At 37.5% G+C, this 22,618-nt stretch overlaps 1 protein-coding gene across 2 annotated transcripts in view; it reads left to right on the forward strand.

Moving 5' to 3' along the window:
• ORC2 (origin recognition complex subunit 2) overlaps positions 1 to 14,986 on the forward strand; it is a 44,342-nt gene extending 29,356 nt beyond the window's left edge. For both annotated transcript variants that reach the window (XM_069468794.1, XM_069468803.1), the window contains exons 12-18: positions 620 to 752; positions 1,361 to 1,457; positions 6,015 to 6,161; positions 6,936 to 7,107; positions 10,070 to 10,131; positions 10,983 to 11,101; positions 13,797 to 14,986. In XM_069468794.1, the coding sequence (XP_069324895.1) occupies positions 620 to 752; positions 1,361 to 1,457; positions 6,015 to 6,161; positions 6,936 to 7,107; positions 10,070 to 10,131; positions 10,983 to 11,101; positions 13,797 to 13,883 (817 nt within the window). In that variant the 3' untranslated portion in view covers positions 13,884 to 14,986. The remainder of the gene's footprint in view (positions 1 to 619; positions 753 to 1,360; positions 1,458 to 6,014; positions 6,162 to 6,935; positions 7,108 to 10,069; positions 10,132 to 10,982; positions 11,102 to 13,796) is intronic.
• Positions 14,987 to 22,618: the final 7,632 nt, after the last annotated feature.

A 22,618-nucleotide genomic window follows, 5' to 3' on the forward strand; every position in this document is an offset into this window, starting at 1 on the left:
CCACATCTAATCTGTCTCCAAATCCTATCAATTGACTGTAAAGCTCTTGACACCTTACATTTTTCCCCATGGCAGCTAAGTTCTTCACCTTGGCCAGTTTTGTTCCTCCTTCCTATCCATTATGATCTTTCTGAAAAGATAATGTTACTTTCCTACTTAAAACCTTTCTGTGAACACCTTATTAGTTACTTTTAAATACTCATTGCCCTTGGAATAAAGTCTAATTGACATCTTAGTATGACTTAATAAGATCTTTGTTACTTGGCCCCTGCTTACCTTTCTAATTCAATCCATCAATTTAAACTTTGCTTCAGCCTGTAGAACCATTAGTGCCCTTTACTGGGAGGAATGGTCTCCCTTGCCTCCAGGCATCTTGTCACTGGAATGGTAATAGGAACTGGAGAGAAAGCTGCTGAAGAAGTTGGAACTATAAACTTTGTACACAAATAATGAAATTGTGCCTTTACCTTGTATAATTTGGGAATTGATAATTCAGTTATTTAACCATCCCAGTTCTTCCTGTATTCTTTATAAGGTTACTTTAAGGAAATTGGTTAATAATAAAATTGTCAATAAAAGACATAAACTTTAATTTCATGAATACTGTCTTTCCTAACAGCCTTGGGTTCAACGTTGTGCTTTATGGTTTGGGTTCTAAGAGAGATTTACTAGAAAGGTTTCGAACCACCATGCTGCAAGATTCCATTCATGTTGTCATCAATGGCTTCTTTCCTGGAATCAGTGTAAAATCCGTAAGTTTCAAAAATGTTAAAGGGAACAGCATTATAGTTCCTGCCAATCTATACCCCCACATTAATGAGGATGCTATTCCTTATCCCGGAACATTAAATGTAAAGGATTTTTGTTTTAGCCTTCACACTAGTAGAATTAAATAGTGCTTAGGATCATGTATTTTGACTCAGAAGGATCTACCTTTGAAACCCCATCTTTGAATTTCCTACTTTGTAACTGACAGGTATTAAAATGTAGGAAAATGTTAGCTTTGTCTACTACAGCAAATATTAAATATTAATGGTACTTCTCTGAAGGACAGGATTTGGGGATCTTCAATTTTATTGTACTTTTATATCATTTTGGTACTCTAAAAAATAATAAAAATATAAACAATAGTTTAAGTTCCACAGTACATTTATCATAGATCATTTTTATTTTAAATGTTCATATCTCTTCATCATTTGAAAATTAATTTAAAGTTTTTGGGTACTGGATATTAACCAATGTAGTATTCCTTTTATAAAAAGTATCCTTAGCGTAAAGGATTTATTTGCTAGTTGTGTTTGTCCTATATGACAGAATAAATTATAATTAATGTGGTACCTCTTGTACTTTTATGATATAGGTCCTGAATTCTATAACAGAAGAAGTCCTCAATTATATGGGTACTTTCCGAAGTGTGCTGGATCAGCTAGATTGGATAATAAACAAATTTAAAGAAGGTAACTTGAAATAGACTCTCTGTAGTTTTAGGGTGAAGTTAGTTATTCATGTTGACACAAAAAGTATTATTTTAATAATGGCACTTGTCTCAGTGCTGATTTAGATTTCTCTAAAATAATTTGTTCTTTTTCTATGAACTTTTTTTTAAATTTCCTGTAATTTATTGAATATTGTACAGAAAGTGAAAAACAATGGTTGTGTAGGTATCATCATAACATTGAAAATTCATAAGTTGAAGTAATATTATTTAGGGACCATCTGTGTTTTACAAACAGTAAATCATTGTTTATTAAAAGAATTTGTTCTGTAAAATTTGGATTTGATCAAAAGGCCGCACTCAGGCTGCAGGTCACATGTGGTCCCAAGGCCACAGGTTCCCCAACACCATCTGAATCCTACCTCCACCATTACTTACTCTACCATTACTTCTGCATGGCCCCGGGCAATTCACTTTCTCTCTCTAAGCTTCAGTTTTCTTTTTCTTTTTTTTTTTTTTTAACTGATTAAGATGCTGTGGGCCTGGCGTGGTGGCTCACACCTGTAATCCTAGCACTCTAGGAGGCCGAGGCGGGTGGATCATTTGAGCTCAGGAGTTTGAGATCAGCCTGAGCAAGAGTGAGACCTCATCTCTACTAAAAATAGAAAAATTAGCTGGACAACTAAAAATAAAAAAAAAAAAAAAAAACAATGAAAGATGCTGTGTACAAAATTTTTATTACAAGTGAGCCTATATGTTACCTTTGATCATTTTGCTTTTTAGAAACTTAAAATTTTAGCTTCAATTCATGTTCTGTATTCTACAATGATCCAGTTATGCCCATAAGATTTCTGTGGATTTCCAGGGGACTTTCTCTAGCTTCAATTTCCTGTCACACCTTTTCTTTCCCCTATATACGTCATATAAAAGTCTTGGCCATGGCGGCATCCACCCAAATATGGATCCCTGTCATTTCCCATATTTCTTCACTTTCTTAAGCTCCTAAAAGGTACACACTTATTCATGCATGTTTTGTTCTGTTTTGTTTTGTTTTTAATTTCAGAATATTATGGGGAAGCTTCAGTTTTCTTTTTTTTTCTTTCTTTTTTTTTAAATTTCAGCTTATTATGGGGGTACAAAAGTTTAGGTTATGTATATTGCCCATGTCCCCCCCCCCAGTCAGACCTTCAAGCGTGTCCATTCCCCAGACAGTGCGCATCGCACTCATTATGTAGGTATACACCCATCCCCTCCCCCCACCCCAAGCTTCAGTTTTCTTAATGGCAAAATTGAGCTAATAGTAGTAACCTCATAGATTTGTTTTGAGGATTAATGAGATAATGCACATAAGCCAAGTCTCATTTCATTTCTAAGTGACAGAATCCCAAATCGAACTGACTTTAAGCATAAAAAAGAATTTATTGGCTCACATAACTGTAAAAAACAGCCCCTGAATCCAGGAGCTCTAATGATGTCATCAGAAGTAACTCCCTAGACTCTATTTTATTTTGCTCTGGCTCCATTCTCAAACAGGCCATGCCAAATATTTTTTCACCAAAACTATAATCCTAGTCTAAATCACTATCTTCTCTACCTCAGTAATGCAACAGCCTCCTAACCTGTCTCCCTTCTTCCTCCACCCCATCCCTCATCCCTAGTCTCATCCCAGTGTGATCTTTTACAAATGTGAATCAGATCATATGACTCCTCTGCTCAAAACCTTCCAAAAGCTTCTCAGAGTAAAATCCAAACCCCTCTCATGACTCGAGAGGCCCTTCAAGATCTGGCCTCTGCCTGCTCTGTGTGAACTCCTTCATGCTTTCTAACCTCTTCACTTTACTGCACTAGGCTTCTTCCTCCTTTTCCTCATGCTGAGGGTGTTCCCTCTGCCAGGAACTTATCCCTGTGGCTTGTTCCATCACTTCATTCAAAACTCAATTCCCCTTGATCTCATTTCTCCTCAGCTTCCATCCTCGCAACTTCAAGTCCAGGAGGGAAAACAGAGCTTTCTTGCCCAACAGTTTGAACATAAGTCCAGGGCTCTTCTATGAACTTTTTTCTGTGAACTTCATTTAACTAAAAGAAAAGAAAGAATTACTCCTCCTGTCTTAAATTTGTATAGCCAAAAGCCTCTTATTTCAGAATAATTTTCAGCTTTTGTTTTGCCAGTGTGGAGTGCTTCCAGCTGAGTGGTACATCTTTGATATTTTTATATTGTTTAATATGTTTATAAAACATTCTTATTTCCTTATACTGAGTAAATATCACTACATTGGAATAATTTAATATACTAAGATCTATGGAATGGGGAAAAGACAATTTTTTTGTTATTCTTTTGGTATGAATGTTTTGGTTATATAAGCATATCAGAAAATTGGAAATAATATTATTCAGCCTATAACAATTGTCATTTAGTCATTGCTTAAGAATTAAAAGGAGTAACTGATAATGCTTAATTGATTTGATAAATAGTTTTATTTAGAATGATAATAATCGTAGCTCCATTTCCATAGCACTTTTATTTATCTTGTCAATATCCCGGTGCATTCTTAAGTTTTCCTTCCCTTTGTTTCTTAGCTGAAATGTTTCCTGTCCCAGATTTCTTCCTTTCAGGCTTTTAAGCCCATTTTAACTACAGTCCTTTTTTATATGCATGGACAATATACATTCTTATACCAACTCTACACATTTGAAACAAGTACAGTTGATTCTCATTACTCACAAATTCTATAATTCCAAATTCAGCTACTCACTAACATTTATTTGTAATCCCAAAATCAATATTCTTAGTACTTTCACAGTCATGTGTGGACATGCAGAGTGGCAAAAAATTTGAATCGCCCACTGCACACATTCCCCGCTGAGGTCAAACAAGGCAATAATACTCTGCCTTCTTGTTTCAACTCTCAGACTGTAAAACAAGTGTCTTTTTTTGCATTACTTAATGCTACATTTTCCACACTTTTGTGTTTTTTGTTAGTGATTTGGCTATTTAAAGTGGCCCCAAGTATAGTACTAAAATACTCTCCAGTGTTCTTAAACACAAGAAGCCTATGGTGTGCCTTGTGGAAAAAACACCTGCGTTACATAAACTTCCTTCAGGTATGAGTTATAGTGCTGTTGACTGTGAGTACAGTGTTAAAGGATCAACAGTGTGCATTAAAAATAAATGTGTCCTTAACAGAAACACACATAAAACAAAATTATGTATTGATCAGTTGATAAAAATGTTCTCACAGGAACGTAACCTTGTATTTCCTCTAGGAACTGTGGTTCAGTATTCACTAATTCAGTGTTTGTAGTAACTTTATAGAACATGACAGTCAAGTATATATATTTCACTGAACCCCAAAACTAATTGCTTATATGAACATTCCTTGTTCATTGATTATATAGGCATATAGTGAACCACTAGCACATTTTTCATAAGATAAACCAATCTGCTTAGTTTGTTTTCAGTTCTTTCAATCTTATTATTTAATTAAAAATCAATTGCTGCAGTATTTCACCCCTATAATTTTGAAAATCTCAGGTTCCTTGAATTCTAGAAGTCACCATAGTCAAAGTGTGAAAAAAACACACCCACACATGTATATACACACACATTAAATGACTTAGGCATCTATTTTAATGAACTGTTGACTATGGTGACTTCTAGAATTCAAGGAACCTGAGATTTTCAAAATGTTTCATCTCAGAATCTTTGTCACTATGGTGTCTCTCTTGTCCATCTACCTCCAGGCTCTGAAAGGCTCATCTTCCAACATATATGCCAAGTGTCCCATTTCTTACCCAGTCTCCTGAGAGACTTACCAATACCTTTGCCTTTTAAGCATGCATAGGAAAAATTTTCTTGATTCTACTGCCACTTTATAGTTTTATTTCCCTATTTTCATATGATTTCAGAGTTTTTGAAGACATATCACCTTCTATTTTTTTTTTTTACCTATTTCCTTTTAATTTCTTTGTTCTATGCTACCAGAACCGTATGCTTGATAATCACTTGTAATTTCTTTCTTACTAAGCCTGTTGACCTTGGTTTACTCTTTATCTTGATCTCTGTTGTATTTGATGGTGTCAACAGCTCCATCCTCTAAATTCTTCCTTCACTGACTTATAATAATAATTTCTCTGAACTTTCTGATGCCTTGAGTGATATCCTAAACCCTTTCCCCTCCTTTAGTCTCCTTTGGCTTTTGTAATAATCAGGGTTTTCTTATAATCTTAAAATGCTTGATGAGAACTCTTTTTTCTTCTTTTGATGGTATCCCCTCCACTCCCACCTTGTAATGCAACGTGCACGGACTCACCTCCAATCTAGTATATGCATCTTGCCTTTTTTTCCCTCTGCCTTAGTAAAGGCTGCTTCCTTTAGGGCCAGATTTAAGTATCAACCATGTCTTACCTATTTTATGAGTGAATGACATATCTTCTCAAATAAATTGCATTCTCCTAAGCAGTCATTATTTTATCATATACTACTTTGGTATATTTCTTAATACTTAGGCATTATGTGTGGTAAGGAAAATAATCACTGAAATATCATTGAAAATAATAATTGGATTCTTTTTCCTTTTAGATTCTTCTTTAGAACTCTTCCTTCTTATCCACAATTTGGATAGCCAAATGTTGAGAGGAGACAAGAGCCAGCAAATCATTGGACAGTTGTCATCTTTGCATAACATATACCTTATAGCATCTATTGATCACCTCAATGCTCCTCTCAGTAAGTTAAATATTACTGTTTTTCTTTCTTATCAGTCTTACAAAATTAATTTGCTTAATGTTGTAAGTCATAAAATTTTTATTTTTTTTTTTTTTAGTATACTTTTCTCCTGTTACTTTTTTTTTTTTTTTTGAGACGGAGTCTTGCTCTGTCACCTGGGCTACAGTGCCGTGGCATCAGCCTAGCTCACAGCAACCTCAAACTCCTGGGCTCAAGCGATTCTCCTGCCTCAGCCTCCTGAGTAGCTGGGATTACAGGTGTGAGCCACAGCGTCCGGCCTCCCTGTTACATGTTTAAAAGCACAGGTTGCCAAAATGTGTACCAATCTGATTTAGAACATAATTTTTGGAAATAAAAATTCAGATACTAAAGGAGGGTCTTTTATACCTAAAGTTACGTGAGGGAGAGAAGACCCAACTATTATTTTTGGATTTTCTCCTCTTGTGGTATTGCAACATTTAATTTATGAACTTAATTCAGGCTTTGTGATAATCCTATAGAACAAAATGTTAAATTATTAAATTTTTTTAAATGATGTCATGATAGTGCTAAGATATTTTAATTTATATTTAATGTACAAATAAAGATTCAGATGTGGTAGACGATGAAATTAGATTGTCAGTTACTGATTTGGATGGGGAGCTAGCAAAAGTGAAAAATTTTAGGATTCATTTTTATTTAATGCTTTCTCATTCTTTCCTAGAATGGAATTTAGTAATATCACAATATGAAAATAATTTGTAATTCTTGGTGTTTTTTGATCATGTGCTCTAGTGTGGGATCATGCAAAGCAAAGTCTTTACAACTGGCTCTGGTATGAAACTACTACATATAGTCCTTATACTGAAGAAACCTCCTATGAAAATTCTCTTCTGGTTAAACAGTCTGGATCCCTACCACTTAGTTCCTTGACTCATGTCTTACGAAGCCTTACCCCTAACGCAAGGTAAGGATTAAAACCGTATTTCTTCTTTAAAAAAACTCTATACATTTTAATATTATACATGCACTACTAGGTTTTCATAGTGATACTAAGGTCCCTACTTAGCTTGAAGGGTTAGGAGAAATAGTAGTAATAATAGTTGCCAGTACTGTATTATGCAGTAGGCGGAGTACTCAGTAGCAGTCTATCAGATTGCCCAATAATAAAGCAGGAGTACCAACATTTTTTTCTTAATACATTTTGATATTTCTCAGTAAGAGCATCTAAGTGCTCATCATGGAGAAAAAGCAGAATTTGGTGGATTGTACTTAAATGTCATGGTTATTTTTAATTACATATTGAACATTTTGACTCAAACACTAATCCCTTAACATGCAATAGGTCATTTGATCCTCATAAGTAAGGTGTATAGTTAATGGCACAAAGATTTTGATACTAATCTGCGCAGCTCCAAAGCTCATGCTCTTAAGCTTCTCTGTATAATGTCTCCAGTGAAGTCCTTTCAGCAGCCTAACCAAGAGGCATATCTGAATTAATAAAAGCTAAGAAAAGCTGGATATAGCATAAGCCAGCAAAAAATAAATTGCATAATTAGCCTGTTGTAAAAGGCTTTTAGTAGTAAACTCTACCCCCCCCACAAGCATAAAATTCTATAACTATATTTAACAACATGAAGTGTTGAAAAACAACAAACCTTGCTAAGAATAGATAATTAAGATTTGAGTAGATGAAAAGAAATATTGTGTTCTTGGGTGTGTAGACTGAATATTATTAATATAAAGGTAACTATTCTGGCCGGGTGTGGTGGCTCACGCCTGTAATCCTAGCACTCTGGGAGGCCGAGGCGGGCGGATCGTTTGAGCTCAGGAGTTCAAGACCAGCCTGAGCAAGAGTGAGACCCCGTCCCTACTGAAAAAATAGAAAGAAATTAACTGGACAACTAAAAATATATAGAAAAAATTAGCCGGGCATGGTGGCGCATGCCTGTAGTCCCAGCTACTCAGGAGGCTGAGGCAGAAGGATCGCTTGAGCCCAGGAGTCTGAGGTTGCTGTGAGCTAGGCTGACGCCACAGCACTCTAGCCCGGGCAACAGAGTGAGACTCTTGTCTCAAAAAAAAAAAAAAAACAAAACTATGGTTCCCAAGTTATAAATGTATCAGACCTACAAATTAATCAGTATAAATGGTTTTTTTGTTTTAAATTTGATAGAAAATTCGGTTTCCTAAAAACTAAGCAAGCCAGACTAGCAATGACAGTTTCTGTCTTTACAAAGGACAATGAGGGGACATTTCTAGTCAAGATGGCATAATACTTTCACACTTTAATTCATCCCCTCCTGTTCCAAACACACAGCATAATAGATAAAAACAAAAATAAAAAAACATAGCCTGGCTCAAAATATGAACATCTCAATTGAAACAGAACCATAAAGCAGTGAGCAGAGTTGTAGCACAGCCCAGCAGAGTTGAAGCCACAGCGTAGCTGATTCTGGATCTAGAAGCAGCATTGGCAGCCATATCAATATGAATAAAAGTTAAAAGTATGCATGGAAATAAAAAATACCTATTTCAGAATGGTACTAACCCTGGCGAAAAAGAGAAGAGTAGATAGAGGACGGGTACAGATAGACTTTCAGGTATTTCTTTTTTGTTTCCCCTAGCATTTTTTTTTCATTTATGTGTGTGTTAGGTAGAGGCATGGGAGATTAACTGTTTGTTTTGAGATAATTATAGCCTCACAGGAAGCTACAGAAAAAATGTACAGGGAAGTCTCATGCACCCCCTTCCCCAACCACCACCTCATCCCCCACCACCATCTCACACAACCACAGTACAGTATCAAAACCAAGAAACTGACATTGGCACAATCCAATCTATAGAACTTATTCGGATGTCACCATTATACAGGCACTCATTTGTGTGTGTATGAAAGTGTGTGTGTGTGGCTCTGTGCAGTTTTGTCACATACATAGCCTTGCATAACTACCACCACAGTCAAGATAATCAACTGTACCATCACAAGACTCCATTATGTTAATCCTCCAATGCTAATTTTAATGAATTTTATTACTCTGCAAAGCTGATTTGTACACTAAACATAAGATTGGCATTTATTAATATCAAAATATGCATTAAATGGTTACCTAATCAAAATTTTTGATAAAATTGGGAACAGAAAAGGTCTTCATCCTATTTTATTACACTTACTGCTAAGGGAATATCAGAAGTTGCTGTATATAAGTTGGGGGTCCGTGCAGTGTAAGAACTCACAGCGTTAAATATGGCACTGACTAATGCAAATATTTTTTAGTTTGGCATAGCTAAATATCTGTGTGCTAGCCTCCAACAACTTTTTTAAAAATTTAAGCTATTTTGAAATTTTGGTTCATTATGCAAACTCCAGCATCATTAAGTCTTTACTTGGTATGAATGTGATTGATCAAAAATTTTAACCAAAATTTAACTCTGGAGTCAGTAGCAGTACTTAGCTAAAAAGTAGTCATTCAGATGATTATAGTAATTGTTTTCCTAGATCGTTATAAAAACGAAAATGCAAAGATTTAAAATTGTTGACATACCTAAGTACTCCTGGGAATCTTAGTTTGTGTAACACTACTTCCAACCCCATAGTTCCACTTGGTTCACTCTCCTGTGGAAATAATTCAAAATATGAAAAAATATGTATATAGTTTTATTTAATGCAAGGTTATTTTTAATAATCTAAAATTGGAAACAATGTAAACATCTAAAACCAAAACTACTTTTAGATTTTTCTTAAAAGGAAGTAAAAAAGCTTTTTCTGTTTAAGTAGGCAAGGATATGATATTCCTTGCAGAAAGGAATGGAAGATAATGCAGACAGGCCAAATATTTAACATTTTCTATGTGTATTTTACTACTAGCTGTTGTCTTTTGATGTTAACATTCTAGATTTAAATTTGTTTGTTTTTTTGTTTTTTTCCTTAGGGGAATTTTCAGGCTACTAATAAAGTATCAGCTGGATAACCAGGATAACCCTTCTTACATTGGTATCCAATATTTATGATATTAAATTGTGTAACTTTTGTTTCACCCCATAAGTCCCCTTTTCTGGAATCTAATGATAACACTACAGTGTTTCACAGCAGTGAATTAGTAATCACTCTGTGATGGGTATGTCTGCCACATAGCAAATTTCCAAGCAGCCCTGCCAACACAAAAGACAAACCAAGCTTACTTTTAAAATTCTCTGTGCTTACTATGGATGTGTGTCTGCCAGTTACATATGTTTCATATACTGGGCATCTTAGGAGATTTTCTTCCCCTTTGGCAAAAATAATGTATTAATTTGAACTAACATTTTAGTAATTGTTCCACTCTCATGACTTCCTAGTTCTTTCTTTAAAAGTCAACTTTAAGCTAGGTACAGTGGCACACAGCCTATAGTCCCAGCTACTCAGGAGGCTGAGGCAGGAGGATCACTGGAGCCCAGGAGTTCACGGCTGTAGTGCACTATGATTGCACCTGTAAATAGCCACTGCACTCGAGCCTGGGCAACATAATGAGATCCCACCTCTAAAAATAAATAAATAAAATAAAGGTTAACTTTATTTATGCTATTTAAAACTTCCTACAGGGTTGTTTTACACTTGATCACAGCTGACTAGTTTCACCAGTCAGCTCTCTTTAAAAGCTATAAGCCATAATATGCATGCCTAAATGTTCTCTAATTTTGCTTCTTCCAGAGGTACTTCCCTATTTTCTTTATCAATGCTTATTGACTGCTCTGGCATAACATGCCAACAGAACTTTTGTTCTGTGTCCTTTGGTATAGGTGTTCATACATGGGGTCATGTGTTAAACGCTGACTTATGTTTATATCTCCTTTTGAACTCACCAGGACTTTCTTTTCAAGATTTTTACCAGCAGTGTCGGGAGGCATTCCTCGTCAATAGTGATTTGACACTCCGGGCCCAGTTAACTGAATTTAGGGACCACAAGCTTATAAGAACAAAGAAGGTAAAACTGTATTGTAGCATTGTATAGTATATATCATTTACTTAGGGACAAGTATACCTTTTACTCAAACCTGATTTTGATACTGAGATTCCATGATAGGTCACAAGGATTCATTTAGGCACTGTGCCATTTGAGCTGTGTAAAAAGAACCATGGTAAAAGTACTCTGCTTTAGAGAAGAAAACATGTAGGATCTAGTACAGAGTTAGAGGCATTTAGATGTATGAGTCAAATAATTCTATTTCCTTCTCTCTTCCCTCTACCCCATTCATTAATAGTCTATATTTATTGAGTACAAACTATGTATCAGATATTGCACTAAGTAATAGGATATAGTAGTAAGCAAAACCTAATTGTTTTTCTTACAGAGCTTAAAGTCTAATAGGGGAGATAGACATTAGTAATCACACACATGTAAAATTTCAACTGTGTTAAGTAAGTCCTATAATCCAAAAGAGCATATTAAAATAGATGGATTTGACCTAATTATGGCTATCAGAAGAGACTACTGAGCTGTGATCTAAAGGAAGACTGGGAGATAACTAGTCAAAAAGGGAAGGGAAGAGTATTCCAGACCAGGAACGGCATGTAGAGAGACCCTGGAACAAAAAGGCCAGCATGGCACAAGATGAGGCTGAAGAGAGGGTGATGTAAGGCTACACCATACATGTCTTTTAGTCCAAGGAAAGGAGTTTAATCTTTATTCTAAAATAATGAGACATCATTCAAAAAATTATTCTAATTCTGGTGTGGAGAGTGGAATGGGGCAGAATAGGATGGGACTGCCAAAAGTGGATGCACAGAGGCCAGCCAGGAATGTTTTAATAGTCTGGGTCAGATGATGGTGACTTGGATGAGGGTGAAGAGAGAAAGTGATTGAATTCAAGATATACTTGGGAGACACAATTGAGAAGAATTGATGATAATTTGATGTGGGGGCCAAGGGAAAGGAAAGTATCAAGAGTGATTCCTGGTTTCTTCTAGTTTTTCATCCAATGATAGTGGGATCCCAGCCTGATGTGGGATCATTGGATGATAAACTGGAAGAGCAACATTTTGGCAAGACAGATGATGACTTCATGATCTTAGTTAAGTTTAGGCTTATACTATTTGAGGTTCCTTTGAGATTTCCAACTAGGCAGTTGTATACCTAGGACAAGATACCAGAGGAAAGATCTGAGCTGGAGTTACAAGATTATGATTACTGTGTATCTAGATTGTAACTAAAACCAGGCATTGGGAACACCAAGAGGGAGGACATTTAGTGAGATTAAAAAGCCAGGAACTAAGCTGAGCAATCTGACATTTAACAGCCAAGTAAAGGATAAGCCTGCAGAGATGAGAGAAACAGCCCAAGAACTAGGAAGAAAACCAGGATGAGATGTCACAGAAGCCAAAAGAAGCATGTTTTAAGGAAGAGAGAATAGTTAACTCTGTCAGATGCTGCTGAGAGGCCAAAAAGATGAAGCCTGAAAATATCTATGGGATTTAGAAATATGGAATTCCCTGGTGGTCTAAGCAAATGACATGATAATAGGAGCAGTAGATATATTGAACTGTGTTGAGTGAGAAGTGGGTAAATAGAGCCTGCCATTATAGACAACTCTCCTGGAAAGCTGCAGAGGTAGGATGATAGATGGAGAGGAATGAAGGAGTCTAGTGAGGGTTATTTAAAAATTGGACATACCTGAATGTATTCAGAAGCCAATAGGGGCTCACGCCTGTAATCCTAGCATTCTGGGAGGCCGAGGAGGGTGGATCGTTTGAGCTCAGGAGTTCAAGACCAGCCTGAGCAAGAGCGAGCCCCCATCTCTACTAAAAATAGAAAGAAATTATATGGACAGCTAAAAACATATATAGAAAAAATTAGCCAGGCATGGTGGCGCATGCCTGTAGTCCCAGCTACTCAGGAGGCTGAGGCAGTAGGATTGCTTGAGCCCAGGAGTTGGAGGTTGCTGTGAGCTAGGCTGACGCCACGGCACTCTAGCCTGGGCAACAGAGTGAGACTCAGTCTCAAAAAAAAAAAAAAAAGCCAATATAGGAGAATAGGGGCCAGGCACAGTGGCTCCCGCCTATAATCCTAGAACTCTGGGCAGCCGAGGCAGGAGGATTGCTTGAGGACAGTATTATGAGACCAGCCTGAGCAAGAGCAAGACCGCTTCTCTACAAAAAATAGAAAAATTAGCTGGGTGTGATGGCACAGGCCTGTAGTCCCAGCTACTCAGGAGGCTCAGACAGGAGGATCACCTGAGCCCAAGAGTTTGAGGTTGCAGAGAGCTATGACGATGCCACTGCACTCTAGCCAGGGCAGGGCGACAGAGCAAGACCCTGTCTCAAAAAAAAAACACCAATAGGGAAGGATCTTGCTGAAAGCGGAAATAACAGAAAAAGTAGTAGTGTCAGAGTCTGGACAGAGCAGGTGAATGAAGAAGGATCTAAAGCACAGGGAAGAAAATAAGTATTCTCCTCCCCACCCTCCAGTCAGTCGTCTTTTCCACTATAAAATGGTTTAACTGTAACTCGGTGTATTTAAATATATATGCCTGTGTGCCCTTTTGCCTTAATTTTTATACTTATATATTTACTTAAAACATTGCATCAAGGAAGTCAAATCCATTTTTTCTTTAACCTGCAATAGAAGTGTTCAGATACCTCTTCTGAATGGCTAACATACAGAGTATTCTTTCATTTTTTAGGGAACTGATGGAGTGGAGTATTTATTAATTCCTGTTGACAGTGAAACATTGACTGATTTCTTGGAAAAGGAAGAAGAAGAAGCTTGAAGCTATCTTTTACTCCTGAACCTTCCATGGAAGGGTTGTTGTACCCCAGCTGCCACTCCTCTAGTGGAAAGTGTTGTGTTTACATCCATTAGATTATTTTTCCAGCGTAACAAGATTTCAATTTGGGAAGGGGGGGATGTCATCAATTAGAACTTTTGATTAGCCTGGCCGATGTACCGTCTCTAGTACTACGCAGCGGTGCTCAAGTTGGAGAAAATGTGCCTTTCATTCATTACCTTTCTGGAGACTTCTTGCTGGAATGAACAGTGTGCTCAGGGACTATTTGGAACTGGATGTTTTTGAATTCTTTTATACTAGAGATATTATTCCTAATTTTTTGAGGGCCTTCTAACACTCCCCGAGCTGATTGTTTGCAAGTGTGCTTGTTCCAGAGTGTGGAAGTATAAAGACACGGGCATCACATAAATTGGTTTTGTTTGCTGCTGTGTGTGCCGAAACCAATGAGTGTAATGGAGAAGGCAGATCATCTTTTACTGTTTCTGAAACAACAAAAGATACAGATTGGAAAGAAGTAGGTGATCCAGCTTTCTCCTTTTGGACTTAGGCTATGTACTTAGGGGTTGGGGGACAGGGAATATGATACTATTCAGTTGGGATAGTGAGAAAAACATAAAGAGTACATAGGGTATATACCCAACCTAGAAAGCACATAATCAATGGATAATGATACTTGGAACAGTTAATATCTGTGCCATGACCTTCATGATGCAAGTGAGAAGCCAGGCTAGAGAAATAAAATCCTGAATTACATTTTAATAATTGTTTTCAAGACAACAGAAAATAAAAACATTTCATTATTCTTGTATATTGACATATTTTTCTTTTCTTGAATAACATGCAGGTGAGTAGCATTTTAATGGCTGGCTGTAAATTAATCTTGATTCCTCTGTAGACCCAAAACTCACTGTATAATATTTGTTTTTTTTCTTAAAATGATAATTTCAAGCCTTCTAAATATTTGCACGAGCCTTTTTTCTTAGGAAAGAAAAAAAGGGTAACCTTGGCTACTGTTGTCAGCTTAGAGTTTTCACATACCCCCTGACATATTTCATACTTGGAAATGAAATTCTTCCTTAAAATATCACTGCAATAAAATACGTACTGCATCAGCATTTCTCACTCATATCTTATAAACCTCTTCCATGAACATATTTACAAAAATGCTTGAAATTCTTTTTATAGTGTTCTTGTGGCATATAATTGATTTCATGTTAAGTCTATTAAGGATTTAGTCTTAACTGATAATCAAAATATTTAAATTTGTACATGAATATGACATAAAAATTTTTTTTTAATAGTACCAAAGTATATTCAATGAAAGTGAATTTTCTTCCCACTCCCTGATCCGAAGTCCTTTAGGCAACCACTAATAGCAATTTCTTATGTATTCTTCCAGAGATAGTCTATGCATATGTATTTGTCCATCTTTCTCCTTTTAGAAACACAAATGGTAACATATATTTGCTGGTTTGCACCCTTTTTTTGCTTACTACATCTAGTTTATAACAACTGTTAGAGTATAAAAAATATACAAAACCTTTAATGACTTAATGTGCAAATTTTTGCATCTGCCCTTAAATATCTACTGGTTTATTTTTATAATTTTTGTGTCTATACTATTTGTGAGCAGTACATGTCAATAAGACTTTATTATTATTAAATAAACAGCCAATTTGGATAGAATCACTTTTTAAATATATGGTGCTGGCTTTTTACTGAAAATATTTTGAAGTTCCTCAAATTTTATGAGTGTATCTTACATATCTGGTGAAGATCTTGGCAGAATTATTATTAAAATATATGCTGTTCATTGACTTGTATCAGCATCGGTGTTCTTCAGATTCTAGCACTTACGTTTTCACTGCTAAGTCTCTAATTAATGTCTTCTACGGTGTTAACTTGCTTCCTTCAAGATTGAACAGACCTACTGAAACCTTAAAAGATTTTCTGGGTGCTCTTAACAAAATGGTAAAAAAAGGCACAGGGGATGTGAAACATTTGCTTTTTATGAACGTGGCATAATCCTGAATATCCTGTGCAAGGAGTGCTCAAAAAAACTGGACTTTCTTAGCGTCATGTTTGTTTAGGGATGGTTAATAGATTTTGCTTAACTTTTAAACAAAATCACTAACAAACTTTAGAAATTTACTGTTTTTTTTTTTTTCCAGTTAATTCAAATTAGGAGCCAGTAGCATTGTTCAAAATATACTTTCCTGCATTCTAGGAGGCGAGATGATTCTTCCAGCTTAATCCTGAATAGCTTATGACAGTCATAAGAGTCTGCCTTATCAGACTGTGGTGCCTAAAAACTGAGGAGTGAATAAATTACTATGTAAATGACTTTGTTCCCAGGCTTTTTGTACTGTAATTACTTGATTTCTCCCTTAGGAGGGTGTCCCACATTTTAATTTTTCAAACTGCTGTTAAACCATTTTAATTAATGTTGAGCACTTACTACTACACAGAAGGTTCTGCCAAAAGTTGTAAGGATATTAAAATATGAAATAGCTATTTAAAAGGTTTTAATAACATTAAAATTTACAGCATCCTTAATGTGTTAAATAAATTTGAAATAATTGATGCTGTGAAAAATATAACTTTAAACATGAGTACAACATAAAACTCATTGTCAAATTTTCATAACAATTTTTTTATCTATCAGTTTGGCCCCAAGCCTTCCCACATATTTTGGTCACCATCTTTGCTCCCCAAAGTGTGGTCCTTAAAATGTCACTATCAGCATCTCTTGGGTGCCCAGAAATTCTAGGGCTCTATGCAAACATCTGAGTCAATCTGCATTTTAACTGAATCTCCAACAAATGTTTTCATGCATATTTTTCTCTTGTTTTGTTTCTCTTTTGTTTTTTTTTTTTTAGAGATAGGATTTTGCCATGATGCCCAGGCTTATCTTGAATCCCTGGCCTCAAGCAATCCTCTTGCTTACACCTCCCAGAGTGCTGGGATCACAGGCATTAGCCACCCCACGTGGCCTCTCATGCATGTTAAAGTTTGAAAAGCAAAGATACATACAACTAACAAGCGACATCTTAAAATAATACAAGTTGAGTATCCCTTATCCAAAATGGTTGGAACCCATAGTGTTTCAGGTTTCAGATTTTTTGTTATTTTGGCATATCCGTACTATATTCAGGCATACCTTGGAGATACTGCAGGTTCAGCTCCAGACCACTACAATAAAGCAAATACCACAACAAAGCAAGTCAAATGAATGTTTGGTTTCCCAGTGCATGTAAAAGTTATGTTTACACTATATTGTAGTTTGTTAAGTGTACAACAGCATTATATCTGAAAAAAGTACATACCTTAATTTAAAAATATTGCTAAAAGATGCTAACCATCATCTGAGCCTTCACCAAGTCATACTTCTTTTTGCTGGTGGAGGGTCTTGCCTTGGTGTTGATAGCTGCTGACAATCAGGGTGGTGGTTGCTAGCGTTGGAGTGTCTGTGGCAATTTCTTCAAGACAACAGTGAAGGTTACCAGGTCAGTTGACTCTTCCTTTCACAAGAGATTTCTCTCTGTAATATATGATGTCGTTTGATAGCATTTTACCGAAAGTAGAACTCCTTTCACAAACCCTGCTGCTGCTTTATCATTTAAGTTTATGTAAAATTCTAAATCCTTTATTGTCATGTCCTAATTGGCTTAATTTCAATATTATTGTGTCTCAGGGAATAGGGAGGCCCAAGGAAAGGGGGAGAAATGGAGAAATGCTGGTCACTGGAGCAGTCAGAAAACAGAACATTTATCAATTAAGTTTGCCATCTTATATGAGCGTGGTTTGTGGTACCCTAAAACAATTACAGTAGTAACATCCAAGATCACTGATCACAAATCATCATAACATAAAATAATGAAAAGTTTTGAAATATTGTGAGAATTACCAGAATGTGACAAAGACATGAAGTGAGGAAATGCTGTTGGAAAAAATGGCACCAATAGACTTGCTTGATGCAGGATTGCCACAAACTTTCAATTTGTAACAAATGTAGTATCTGCCAAGTGCAATAAATCAAGATATGTTTGTTCTTAGCAGTTGAGCATCCCAAATCCGAAAACCTGAAACCCAAAATTCTCCAAGGAGCACTTCCTTTCAGCCCTTGTAAAGTTTCAGATTTGGGAATATTTCAGATTTGGGATGCTGAACCTACATGTAACTACATTTTAGAGAAAGTTAACGGTTCAGGAAACCTGACAGGTAAAGAATAATCCTAAGTGACACTTTGTTTAAAAAAAAACTACAAAGGACATGTTGGGTATTTTTAGTTATTTAGTAATGTTAGCAGACCAGTAAACTTTAAATTTTTATTATAGCAATAATGTCATTATTTAAAAACTAGCAATAAGTATATCCAATCATAAACACATTCTTTGATCTATTAACCCCTTGTGGAACTCTATCCAAAGGAATTAATCCATAGCCTCTAACTCCGTGAGATAGATCCTTATTGCCATCATGAGTTATTAAGATGAAATAACATCAGAACTTAAGTGTGCTATAAAGAAGAAAAGGGTTAAGAGTCACTGGCCCCAGGCTTTCTTCAGCATCATTTCTGGCTACAGTTTCTCTGCCTCCCACTTTCCACCCCAGACAATGCAGAATTAATTAATCTGGGCTTTTTCAAAGTATTTTCGGTGTTTCTGTCCTCAGTGCATTTATTCAAGCTGTCCCTCTTGAATGAGTTCTACTCCCTTTTTCCAGAAAACCTTCCCTATATGCCCTATGCATATCCTTATCATACTTAAAAGTTTATTGTAATTATCCAAATTTCTGTCCTATCCTCCCCACATTCCTTGGGCCCAGCACATAGAAAGCAAATGATGAATGACTGAACCAAATACCATGCGATAGTCTCTCAAAGGCTGTCTACTACCTCATTCTCTCTGCTTTGGTGTTCTTGACCATCACTTTGAATTCTTCAACTTGATCTCTGACACTGCTGATTCTCTTCTCACCTCCTTTCTTGGCTCCTCTTCCAGCTCTAATTGGGGCATTTCACAAGGCTCAGCCCTATTAGTTATTTCTGCAGTGACTTAATATTACAGGTGATCCACCCAGAATAATTTCTAAGTCAGGATTCCAATTCCTGTAGGCAATAATAAGATTTGTAGGAAAAGCAGCCTATGAAAGAAATGTAGAATTCTATGCTTGGACATTTTGGACAGTATTTTAAAAGATTTGCTTTTGTCATCATCAAATAAAAAGTAACATGCTCAGTAGAGAAAGTGGAAACATGTATAAAAGCTTTTTCTTTTTTTTTTAATTTCCTATAATACCTTCCAAGGAAACAGGCCACAATTTTCTCAGGACCCCCTAAGGCCATGTGTGCCTGGCTAGGCACACACATTCAGCTCAGAATAAACCGCTTTAAAATTAAAAAAAAAAAAATTTAAAATCAGTTTAAATGGATGTCTTTTCCTTCAGGATTTCTCCCATACTTCTTATGTCAGTTTTGTCAATGTATTTGATTAATAAGGGGTTAAGCACACAGGCTCTGGGGCCAGACTGCTTGAGTTTTTATCTTAACTCCATCACTTCCTGGCTAGATGGCCTTGGGTAAACTACTTAACCTGTTTCAGTTTCCTCATCTGTAAAATGGGAATAATATTTATACAGCAGGTCCTCAACATCATTTTGTTCAATGTTGTTTCGTTATAACATAGATGAGAAAAAAATTGATTCCACACTAGGGCCACTGTCTGTGTAGTTTGCACATTCTCCCTATGTCTGTGTGGGTTTTCTGCCAGTACTTCATTTTCCCTCCACCCCCAAAGATGTGCACCTTAGGTTAGTCGGCATGCCTAAACTGTCCCAGAAGTGGGTGTGGGTGTGTGCGCGTGCGCCCTGCGATGGAATGGGGTCCTGTCTCGGGTGGGTTCCACCTCGTGCCCTCAGCTGCCAGGTTAGGCTCCAGCCACCGTCAACCCTGAGCTGGAATAAGCAGATAAATCATTATCCTGTTTTTATTAATCTTTACATGTAATGCACATTTCAATGTTTAATATTAGAAATGTTTTGCTATTTATTTAGAAGTTTGGCGATGTTTTTGTGACCAGGAATATGCTGTAGGAATTTAACTCTTGTTTGTATCAATTAGCCTATGGTAAAATTGGTTTCCTTTATAGACCTTTACCTTAAAGTTGCAGTTTCCAGGAACCTATTCACGATGTTAATTGAGGACTTACTGTGTGAAGACTGGAAGTGTCAATGTCTGTAAAGCAACCACTAGAGTGCCTGGCTGAAAATTAATGCAGTGTAAGTAATCGCTAGTATTATTAATATTTTGAGAGCTACACATCTTTTTATATTACCAGTAGGCGCCTCGCCGCCGGCCCCTGCGGATCGGCTGGGACTCCCGCGCTGGCCAGGCCCTGGCTGGGCTCCGCGCGCCGGTCGGGGCGGGCTGCGTGCTTTCCGGAACTGTCACTCACCCCGGGTGCCAATGGGTGACGCTGGCCTAAGCAGCCTGTTTCCGGAGGGCGCCTTGGGGCCATAGAGAAGGGTCTGTGTGGGGCCCTCTGGGAGCACGGAGCGGGAGTCAGCTCGCGACAGACATTGGGAGGACAGTGGCGGGTAATGGCATTCGAGGCCATCCAAGGAACGGAGGGCTAAGTCCGGAGGAGGGGGAACCTGTGGCGCTCCAGCAATGGAGGTGGCGGGGCGTGGCGGGGCGCGGAGGCCCGTGAGGCCTTGGGCGGGTGTGGGGACTTCCACTCGGTGCTCTGGGCCACGAAGCGGCACAGGGTACGTGTATTTTACATCCCCAAGAGAAGCTTTCTCGAAACCTTGGGCTCTGCCGTCCCCACCTGCTTGTGTGGCTTCTTGGAGTCGCCTCTCCTTTACAGCCCTCCTTTTTCTCCTCTGTATGAGGGTCTGTTCGAGCCACATTTTTTAAAAAAAAAAAATTTTGCTTTAGTTGCCAACGTTTCAGAATTTGGAGATAATCACATTAAAAATCCAGATTTCCTGTACTCCCCTGAAAGGTCAGGAAGACTTGGCCACCCTGGACCTTCTTTCTGCCCAGCAGCAGTTGCCTTGAGCTGCATTATTGATCTCCCCTGCTGGCCAGCTTCACTCTTTTCCTGCTGTAGGTATCTGATTAGGATCCCCATCTACATCGGTGGGGAACAGCCTCCCCACACATACACAAAATGTGGCCAAAGGGAATGTGTTGTACTTGTGAAAGATGCTTGTGTATGCAGAAGAAAGGTGGGGACACTGGTCCTACAATCTACAACCTTCCACCTGGATGCAGACAGTCCATTTGGGCATCCAAGGCAATGCTGTAAGTCCTATAGACCATTTCCCTAGGGTCACTGAACCCTGTGAGAGATTTTGATGTCCTTCCTCAGCCTCACTTGCTTTCAGGAGTAGACCAGGGATTACTAAACAACTATTTCATGTAAAAATGTGGCCTTATTAAATCAGCAAAACAACACATGTCATTAGACACTGAGCTTAAAAATGACATTTTTTAAAAAAGACTTTTAAGCAGTATTCTTTTGTATTGTAATAATCCTCTATTTAAGATGGATTAGGTAAATATTTGAAAGTTATAATGGATGTGAGAGAAAATTTCCCTTAAAATAAGAAAATAAAATGTACAGAAAAGGAAATGAGAAGGGAATCAAAACAATACACCAGGAAAAAACCAAACACAAAAGGCAGCAGTAACGGAGAAAATATTAAGAAGCCAGATGCAAAGAACCACATAGTGTATGATTCTATTTATATAAAATATCCAGAATAAACAAGTCCATAGAAACAGGAAGCAGATTAGTGGTTACAAGGGATGGGAGGAGGGAGTTATTACTTAGTGGGATTTCCTCTTGGGGTGATGAAAAATGTTTTGGAACTATAGTGGTAATGGTTAAACAACATCGTAATGTACTAAAAGGTACTGAACTGTATACTTTAAAATGGTGAATTTTGGCCGGGTGCGGTGGCTCATGCCTGTAATCAATCCTAGCACTCTGGGAGGCCAAGGGGGGTGGATTGTTTGAGCTCAGGAGTTTGAGACCAGCTTGAGCAAGAGCGAGACCCCATTTCTACTAAAAATAGAAAGAAATTAGCTGGACAACTAAAAATATACATGAAAAAAATTTGCTGGACATGGTGGCGCATGCCTGTAGTCCCAGCTACTTGGGAGGCTGAGGCAAAGGGATTGCTTGAGCCCCGTTTGAGGTTGCTGTGAGCTAGGCTGATGCCACGGCACTCTAGCCTGGGCAACAGAGTGAGAATCTGTGGGGGGGTGGGGGAAACAACAACAACCAACCAACAACAGATACACAAAACTATTAAATTAAAAAATAAAAAAAATGAATTTTATATTATCTGGATTTTACCTCAATACAAAAAAAAAAACAAAAAAACCATGAAGTGAAAATTATATGTAGCAGGCTGGGTACCGTGGCTCATGCTTGTAATCCCAGCACTTTGGAAGGCCAAGGTGGATCACTTAAGGCCAAGAGTTCCAGACCAGCCTGGGCAACAAAGTGAGCCTTCACATCTACAAAAAATTTAAAAATTAGCTGGGTGTGGTAGTGCACACCTGTACTCCCAGCACCTTAGGAGATTGAGGTGGGAGGATCCCTTGAGCCTGGGAGTTTGAGGCTGCAGTAAGCTATGACCGTGTCACTGCACCCCAGCCTGGGTGACAGAAAGAGACCCTGTCTCTTAAAAAACCAAGCAAA

This window comes from Eulemur rufifrons, chromosome 1 (assembly GCF_041146395.1).
Source record: "Eulemur rufifrons isolate Redbay chromosome 1, OSU_ERuf_1, whole genome shotgun sequence".
NCBI classification, from domain to species: Eukaryota; Metazoa; Chordata; class Mammalia; order Primates; family Lemuridae; genus Eulemur; species Eulemur rufifrons.